Below are 9622 nucleotides of genomic sequence, written 5' to 3'. Positions count from 1 at the left end.
TCGCAGTTAAACCTTTATCATCAATAGTTTTAAAATTTCAATTTCTTTTTTTAAATCTCGATGTAACGTAAATAATTAAAGGAAATGTGATTTATTTGAATATAACTTCTTTTGAAGTTTTAAAAAAGTTTCGTAAATTACACGTTATAAAATATTATAATTTAATTTTGTTTGTATTCTAGCCTCTGATTGGTTAATATCCAAAAAGGAACACAAATTTGGTTTGGTATGGGGACACACCACCTCGACAACCAGCTGAATCATCTATATCCATACAATCCTCTCATTTCAAGTCCTCGGGATTCATGGAAAATTCCAGATTTAATAAATGTACCTTTAACTTAAACAATACTTCGATCTTACCACATGTAAACAAACAACAAGGCTGCTAGGCCTATATATCATGATCAGTTTTTACCTCCCCTCGCTTCCCATCACTTCCGTTACTTCCGTTACTACGGTTGTATTATTGAGCGGCAAATTTGAACTAATAAAAAGTAACGAATTTTACACCCATGGTTATTTAATGATTTTAAAATTAAATTATAAGGAATGACTCTAATTCTTGGCCAAATTATTCGAGTATAACCTGGTTTGGGTCAGTTTACGCTGTTTTATAATCCGCTTCGCGGATTATAAAGCGTAAACTGACCCAAACCAGGTTAAACTCGAATAATTTGGCCAAGAATTAGAGTCATTCCTAAAATTTTATTGAGTCTCAACTTGAGCAAAATATGAATTAAGATGTACATATACATGTTAAATAAAGCAATTTTAATACAATGAATACATGCAACATAAAAGAGATATACATCGTTACACTGGCCATTCTAAGAGATATATGCGTTTTGTTTTGTTTTTTTTAAGATTTGATTGCTCAAATTTGGCAGTTAAATTTTCGCCTTTGCAATTTCTGTAATATCGTTCACACTGCAATAATGCAGTACATCAAGAAATGAATTAATTTTTTGGAGATTTTCCCTTCCTTTTTTAAAAAAAAAAAATCAAGCAAATTTCAGCCAAAAAATTTATGAATATTGTTTTTTAAAAGAAATGAGCAACCGCAAAAAGTTGCTGCTTAGCGTGACGGTAATTCTTTGTCGCATTAGTGCATATAAGGATAGGGTTGCAGACACTGTCGGAAATCTGTTCGGATGAAGTTCCTCGGGTTTATTCGATAACGTCTGAGAAAATTGTAGATTGACCTCAACGCTCTAACATTGGGATTTCTCGGCTCTCGTAGTAGGATGTAGGCATTTTCTGTAAAAAATAAATAAATAAATAAATAAAAAATAAATATATAAATGAATAAATAAAAATAAAATAAAAAAATAAAAAGCTGTTGATATCAAGTCAAAGTAATCTGAATCATGATAAATTAGTGGATCTCACTAAAGATTTTGACATCGAAATCCGACCCAAGCTATCCTATTTTCCGGATTTTTATAAGTTATAAGGGATATTTTGGGTTTTCATACAACTGTTGAATGCCTTTAGGTTACACTATCAACACACTAAGTTCACCTCCGTAATAATGATAATTAGTCTCATGCGATATTCCGATAATTCAAATTTAAACCTATGAAAATACATTGTATAAAAAATGAATTTTAATTCATGAATACATATATACTACCTCATTTACCTTGCTTGCCTTCTATAAAATCTAACAGGACTTCAGTTCCATATTTGTCTTTAAAAGAAATTTAATGTCCAGGATTGCTGTATTTATATGTGTTTTTCTACTTTTACCAGAAAGATTTCTGTGAAATGTGTTAGTATGACTGTGATATTTTCCTCATAAATACATCTTAAAATATAGTGTCAACACTAGTATAAGCTTAGTTACTTGTCTATACTGTAATAACGTCATAAAAGGTACATATTTGGTGAGTGCAAAGAACAACACAGATAGAGCTCGACAATTGCAACTGCTCGGGCCTTTCCTACAAGCTAACCAGAAGTCTCTGATGAGACTGTAGCTCTACTGGTCTGTACGCATAACAAAGGAGAAGTAGCACTTATTTGAAACTTTGCAACATGCAGCAATAAATAGTATTTTGTATCTTAATGTAGTCTACTTATGTGCCAAGTTAAATTGAAATCAAACAAAAACTGTAGGAGGAGTAGCATTTTGAAAGTATTTCACAGAAATGTCTATTTTAAGTAACCATGACAACACCATTCACTGAAATCAAAAACCAATGTACACTATTATGTATCGTAGTGTAGTCTAATAGTGTGCCAAATTAGATTGAAATCAGACCAAAACTGTAGCAGGAGTAATGTTTTAAAGGAACATTCATTTTCTATTTTTAGTAACCATGGCAAAACTGTTCATCAAAATCAAAAAATAAATTCATCTGTTATAAATCTTAGTGCAGTCTACTTGTGTGCCAAGTCATATTAAAATCAGACTACAACTGTAGGAGCAATTGCGTTTTTAAGGAACTTCACAGATATTTCTATTTTTAGTAACCATGGCAACACCGTTCATCGAAATCAAATACCGATGCACTAAATTATGTATCTTAGTGTAGTCTACTTGTATGCCAAAATATATTCAAATCAGACCAACACTGTAGCATGAGTAGCGTTTGAAATGAATTTCACTGAAATTTCTATTTTTAGTAACCATGGCAACACTGTTCATCGAAACCAAAACACTGATGCACTAAATTAAGTATCTTTATGTAGTCTACTTATTTGCCAAGTTATATTGAAATCAGACCAAAACTGTCGGAGGAGTAGAGTTTTAAAGGAATTTTACAGAAATATCTATTTTTTAGTAACCATGGCAACACAGTTCATCGAAATCAAAAACCGATGCACTAAATTATGTATCTTCGTGTAGTCTACTAATTTGCCAAGTTATATTGAAATCAAACCAAAACTGTAGGAGGAGTAGCGTTTTGAAAAATTGTTCACAGACAGACAATTACACAGACGGATGAACGACGGACACCTTACTATCGCATAAGCTCTTCTGGAGCTAAAAAACAACCTCGAATCCGTTACGTAGAGTACATGACAACCAATCTTTTCATAAACATTGAAATAAATGTAGGGAAACTTATTTGTAGTGTCTGGAGCTTAACTTCATTGAATGTAAAGATATTACCTAAAATATACTACAGAAGGGACACTCAACTGTTGTCTATCCACTACTTAAATGAAGAGGAAGTTACTCCATTTTGTTTAAAATCTTAATATCCGGTTATGTAAATTTTCCGACCTCGCGGGAAAGGCCGAGAAGATGCGATTCTTACCTGATTTACTCCGTCCTTCCTGTCTGCAGGAGTAAACAATGGCGAAGTTGTTATAATCTGTTTTAACAACCCAGTAATTTCCATTAGGGTCAACAGGCTGGACTGAAAATATACATATAGATAATAAAAAATGTAGAGTACTGATTTTTTTGATTTGTTTTTGTTTTGTTATGTTTAGCACATGCACTTGTGTCGTGGGGCACCCCTAACTAATTTATTACCACAAGGTATTTAACTGGGACAATTTCAGGCACCCCTGCTTCATGCAAGCTCGTATTTTGTTAATATATTGATTATTAACCTACTTTAAAATGACATCGTTCGCTTCGAGAGACTTTTTTCTTATCAAATAAATCGTTTCAGACGTCTCTAGTCGAGTCTCTTTATTGTAAACCACGCATTTATTCCTTGAAAATTACCTCGATACATATAATTAAGACTTTAGATGGGATACAAACTTCCGGTAGTGGGTAGGATAAAACCAAAGATCCTCCATTTATAAACCCAACCGGAAGTTTGTATCCAATCTAAAGTCTTAATGCATGTATGTATCGAGGTCAATCACAAAAGAGAGGAAGTGCATAGTCCGAAGACTGTAAAATTCTGTATACATACATCACGTACATCTATGTAATAAATTGACTGTAGTTTTAATTTGAATGTCGATCAGTAGAGTGCATTTTCTCCAACTTGTTTTTTTTTTTTTTTTCATTTTGAATTTTGTTTAGTTTATAATGATTCAAGTTATACTACTAATACTAATAAATCAATTTTTAAAAAATCATTGTCTGGATTAAGACATGTGAGCAGTATGATATGTTACAATAACAAACAGAAAAAAGCGGTGCACTTACAAGGAGAAAATGTGACGGAAAGTCTCGCTGGGTCTCGTGGATTCACAGCTCTAGCGGTACCTTCTACACGAACAGGCTCACCAGTACTAAAATATTAAAAAGAATATAAATATCATAATGTGCTCAGGCCACAATCCCGTAATTTATAACTTAAGAATCGCTTAGAATGATTGATTTTTTTTCTGTTTGATAATAGACATGATAAAGGTGAAATTCACCGTTTCACATTAATTTTGAAATTCAGAAAGATGTTTTTGATGGCGTACATCTATGTAAAAAAAAAATGTGGGTTTTTTTTAAATCCGTCCTTAAATCTTGTGAACTTTTCAATAAATTAAAGTAATTATGAAAAAGTCCTTAGTTTGCTGAGTTCAACATAAATTGCACGCGAATGTGTTTGCGTGTGTAAAGGAGGGGGGGGGGGTGAAAATAGCTTATACCTGTAGTCTTCAGCCCTAGCATAATTTCGGGTTTTAGGACAAGAGAAAAGGATGACATCATTCAGCAAGATATTAAATGGTGTCCAGTCTCACCAAGGACATTGAACGTCAATTACTGACAATTAATTGTACTGAGTTAATTAATATACATCTATTCTGACAGCTCTCAGGGAACGGCAGGCTTTGAAAGAAACAATGTACAGTATATGTTTAACATCCCCAGAGGAAAAAAGAACTTGTAAATTATGTACTTGCAATGAAATTGGGGATTAATTTCCTTATTTATTTAAATGTACAGATGTATCTACAATGAATTTAAGAGATGTGTACATTTATTTACTAAAATAGTATCAATCGAATCCACTTGGAATCAACTTGTTAAAATTTGTTGTAAATTGTTAGTAATTACATTTCAGTGAGTTGGATCTTTTGCTTAATTACGCTCTGATTATAACATGTATCCCTGAAAATAACGTTCATTGTATTGTACAAACATGGGTATTTATATAGGTCACAATGTTCATTAGAGTGTTAAGATTAATTTAAGAAATGAATTTAATTTTTGAGAATTCATGAGAACATGAACTACGCCGCTTCACGCCGGCATACATGTATTTTATGAAGCGCGTTATCGCTTCATGATAAATATGCAGATGTGAAGATACCTCATGAATTCTCATAAATTAAATTCATATCTTATATTTACATTATTTTTCTGATGACTTGCCACATATTTTTGTCATTCAACGATCATTTTCGAAAAAAAAAAAGTTTGCACTATTTTTTGACTACAGTTACATCAAAATGGAAATATTCTTACTCATCCTATGGTAGTTCATGAGAATGTAAACGTTTTCTTATTTGCAAATAATCTTAAGAAAAAAAAAAATATTTGGAAATGTAAATATTGTGGGATTAGATAATTTGAAGGAGTTGAGGAAGATATCGTCATTTCTATTCAATGGAAATAAATTCTCTGCCTATTAAATGTACTAAATGTATTTCTTTGTAATTTTGACAATTTTTTAACAGAAAATTTTAAAAGGGCATTCATCACTAAAAAAAAATATAACTTTATACGTGCCAATTTACTTTAGGCCACACCAATTTAATTTCTTGTTCGTTGGACATTTGATGAAAAAAGTACGAGCGGACAAGCAGTTAAATAATAATATTATTTCTTTTTTAGCAGGCAAATTTTTTTAGGCGGAACGTGAAAAATTTTGAGCTGACAATTATATTTTTTCCTGATTTGCAGTGTAAGCAGATTTAAAATACAAAAAATAGAGCGGAAATATAATGGAATATAAAATAGCACAGAATTTCCGTGGTGCGGGAAATTGAAATTAATATTATTTGTATAGTTTTGCTTAAATACGAGCGCGCGGGTCCGACGAACAAAAAATTTTATTGGTGTAGCCTTAGTGACATAATTGGAACTGGCAGTTTTGCTTTGAGCGCATTTCATTGCATCATATAATTGCAACAACAGAAATTTGAAGAGGATAGGAAATAGCTGCAGAACTGTAGCTCTCCGTAAAAAAAATTATACTGACAGTCGTCCATCCCATTTTTTTTTTCAGACCAGCTAGCAACAGATCTGCAGCTAATAGAAAAGAAGTCTTAAAATTAACATATATTAATTCTCTTTCATAATCTTTTTTCCCCTTTTCTGTATTTTTTCTTTTTTCAGTTTTAATATGGCTTTACGTGTGTACAGTTCAACATCGGTTTCTGATATCTCGAATACCACGGATACGGCGAGATGAGTAGGAAATCCCAATCACTATTTGATACATGTATGTATTTTACATCGATATCTCGAATATTCGAATACCTTTATTTTTCTTGCATTATTGAATTCGAGATAACGATATAAAATTTATCACCCCATTTCCATTTTACCTTTCTTGAACTCCTGTGTTGACAACCCGGATTGACCCGTCATCGTTTCGGGTGTAACTTGCTTGTGAACACGTGACCCCGGCTTGGGCCGCCAATGGGAACCGCTCGAACTCGTACCAAATGCCTAGATACTGAAATAAAGTTATGATCTTTTTTGTAAATATATTATGCAGTAATAAAATGCAGATGGTAGAATTTAAGATATAAGTCAATAAATTTAGTTATGGGAAAAGAAAATAAAGTTACTCTTTATTTATTGTCTTAAAATTATCCTATTTTTAGTATCTTAGATTATGAGGCATGCAAAAACTCCCTTTATGAAAATAGGGAAGTCAATAAAAAAAAACCCACATCTAGATGTATTCATTTGAAATTGGCGCATTCTTATCAACTTTAGAATCCCGTCATTATCACCAATAGTACATCCCTTTCAGCCCCCCCCCCCACCCTCCCCCCGAAAGATGGGGTTAACAGGTTAAAAAGTTTATAAACTGAATGAGAATGACAAATTACTCTATTTGTAAACGCAGCAACTATATTATATGTACTTCATATTTTGTATATATCAATATATATTCTCTGTTATAAATCTTAACAAAAGTGAAATAATTAAAAGTTTTTTCTCCCTTTCTTCATCCACTCCCCCTCCCTTCTTCTCCCTCCACTGAACTGTGATTCCCCCACCCGGTCTGCCCTCAAAAAGAAATGACATGCATGAAAAAACTACAGCCAAACCTCTGATCTCGAAACTAATGGGACTAAGAAAACACTTCGAGATATCCGAGAATCTGAGATTAAATGAATAAAAAGTCGATAGGACTTCCAATGCAGTTCGACATATCCATGTTAATCGGGATATCAATATCCGGGATACCGAAATTCAGTGGAGTAACCTTGTCGTGGCATCAGATGACGTTTTTGTGTCGGGTCAATACTTTAATCATTGTTCATTGCGATTCACTTACTAATATAAGAAAACTATGTGATTTTGACGAGAGAAAAAAGGTGAAGGACCTTTTGTCATAAAATTTAAAAAAAGTAGAAAAAAAAAAAAAATAAATGATGTAGAAAATTTACTTAATATTATTTATGTTCCCAATCACGTGCATTCAATACCTAACAGTGGACTGGAAAACGCATAATAAAAAAAAGTATAAAGTTGCAGGAGCAAAAGATGGTTTTAAAAAAATGCTTGCCGCTTGCTTAAAATGTTACAAAATAACAATCCAATTTACATACAAATATTGTAAAATGTCACTACGTCCATCTGCCCTTAGGGGGTACATGTAAGTGGCCTTGTCAAATATATTAATTGCGCGTCTGAATACTACAACTTCAGTTTGTATAGAAAATGGAGGACTAGATTCTCTTTGCGCTTTGAAAATATATTATCCTTGCCATTTATCAAACGTAACTGAAAGAGGTAATTTTTCAAAGTGAAAGGGGGGGGGGGGTGATCGAAATAAGTTTTTTTTGCGGTAAAATATCACAAGGACTGAAATTTTTGTACACAGAAAAGCGTGAATTTTGTCTTTGGTTGATATTTAATTTTTTTTTTTTAAGAAAATGAGAATGAGATTTAAATTTGAAGAAATTAAATCAAGGAAAAAACTTTCAATTTTTATTGGAGTTAGTTTCATATTAAATAACATTTCTTTATGGCTCATTTCTACGCTTTAGCACAATTGCTGCTTACAAAATTTAGTAAATACAAATTTGCAGAAGACTAACAAAAATGAGCATTTTAAAATTAAACAAATACATGTATCTACATGATTGTACTTTTATAAATATAAACAAAATGAGTAGGTGTATATGTAAGAATCATGTTTAGGCGTTTTATCAATTCAAATGTTTAGCATTAAATAAATCAATAATGTGGGATAAAGAAAGCAATAGAATTCAAATTAAAGTTTAAACTAAAATTAACTCACAAGTCCCACATTAAATGGACGCACAGTGGGAATTTTGGGACAAAAACCTCGGCTTGTCACTTGTCCACAAACTGAAGAAAAATACAGAGTTATTCCGAAGAGCAGCACGGCGATGTTCATTTCTGCTGAATGAAATATGTCACTACTATTCAGAATCCTTTTGATTTATATATACTTGTCCTAACGGGGGCCCAGACAGGTGTTCCAACAGAATCCCCAGGGCCTTCATAAAATGTCTGATGCACTGTCCTTTTCAATGTTGATGCACTTAAGAAAAACAAACCAAAACAAAAACCAATGGTTTGAACACAGGCGCATTTTTTCCTATTCATGCCTTAGTGTTAAAAAAAATCACATCTTGCTTGCTCTGAAACTAAAAAGTACACTTTGTCATTTATTTCAATTAATTAGCATTTTTACATAAAAGAAATTATCTCACGTGTGTTGCATCTTATGCACGTGTGACTGAAATAAAGGTTAAATTCTATAATTTGAATACCACAAGAAAAACGCAGTTTTTAGTATAGTCCTTAAAAAATGAATTCAAATTCACAAATTGGAACATGGTAAATTAGTATTTTTGCACCACGCGATCCTTTTTGGATGATGAAGAGGAAAAAGGATCGATTAGAAACGTGCTTTAGTATTAAGGCTCTGTTCTTTTCTGGCATAATATATTTCTAAATAAAATCTACAACATTACTACAATTTTGCATTTCAAAAAATCAAACTTTCCTTAAAGACTGAAATTGTCTAATTTCCAGAAAATACATTTAATGTACCAGAATTACTCTGTGAATTCAATGAAGGGGAGTCGCAAGAAACTAGACAGTGATTTGTGGTGACTTCAATAAAAGTGCAATTTTCGCTATTCATGAATATTCCCCTGAGAGTAATGGGGAAGGGCAGCTTTGAGAGATGGATCCTAAATTTCAAAGGTTTTAAATGAAAATTAATCAACCATTATACGTGCAGTTAAGGTGCATCATTGAGGGAGTTAGAAAGATTCCAGTTTCCCAAGGTCGGGACTTCTTCCCGTGGCGAAGCCGAGGGAAAAAGTCCTGGTCGACGGGAACTGGAATCCTGCTTACTCCTTAATGATATACTTTTTAAGTGTTTTTATTATACCGATTACAGATTTCGGAGCAGAGATTAGCTCACTAGACTAACGCATGGAAAAACGGGAATATTAGTCCATTCAGAGAAATTTCTAGGGAATT

General features: G+C 32.6%; 1 protein-coding gene across 1 annotated transcript; it reads right to left on the bottom strand.

Annotated features, from left to right (window-relative positions):
- Positions 1–754: 754 nt before the first annotated feature.
- LOC133174652 (apolipoprotein D-like) lies at positions 755–8522 on the bottom strand. The gene is made up of 5 exons (XM_061309743.1): positions 8403–8522; positions 6469–6599; positions 4124–4209; positions 3270–3371; positions 755–1260 (listed from the first exon to the last, which is right to left on the bottom strand). Exons 1-5 carry the CDS (start codon positions 8520–8522, stop codon positions 1106–1108), a joined length of 594 nt encoding a protein of 197 aa, XP_061165727.1. The 3' UTR covers positions 755–1105.
- Between the last annotated feature and the right edge of the window lie 1100 nt (positions 8523–9622).

The sequence above is a fragment of the Saccostrea echinata genome, unplaced genomic scaffold, assembly GCF_033153115.1.
Source record: "Saccostrea echinata isolate AGI-Se365-2 ecotype Australia unplaced genomic scaffold, CSIRO_AGI_Sech_v1 ptg000058l, whole genome shotgun sequence".
Taxonomy (NCBI): Eukaryota; Metazoa; Mollusca; class Bivalvia; order Ostreida; family Ostreidae; genus Saccostrea; species Saccostrea echinata.
The sequence above is the reverse complement of the archived record's forward strand: the minus strand, read 5'-3'. Positions and strand labels throughout refer to the sequence as shown.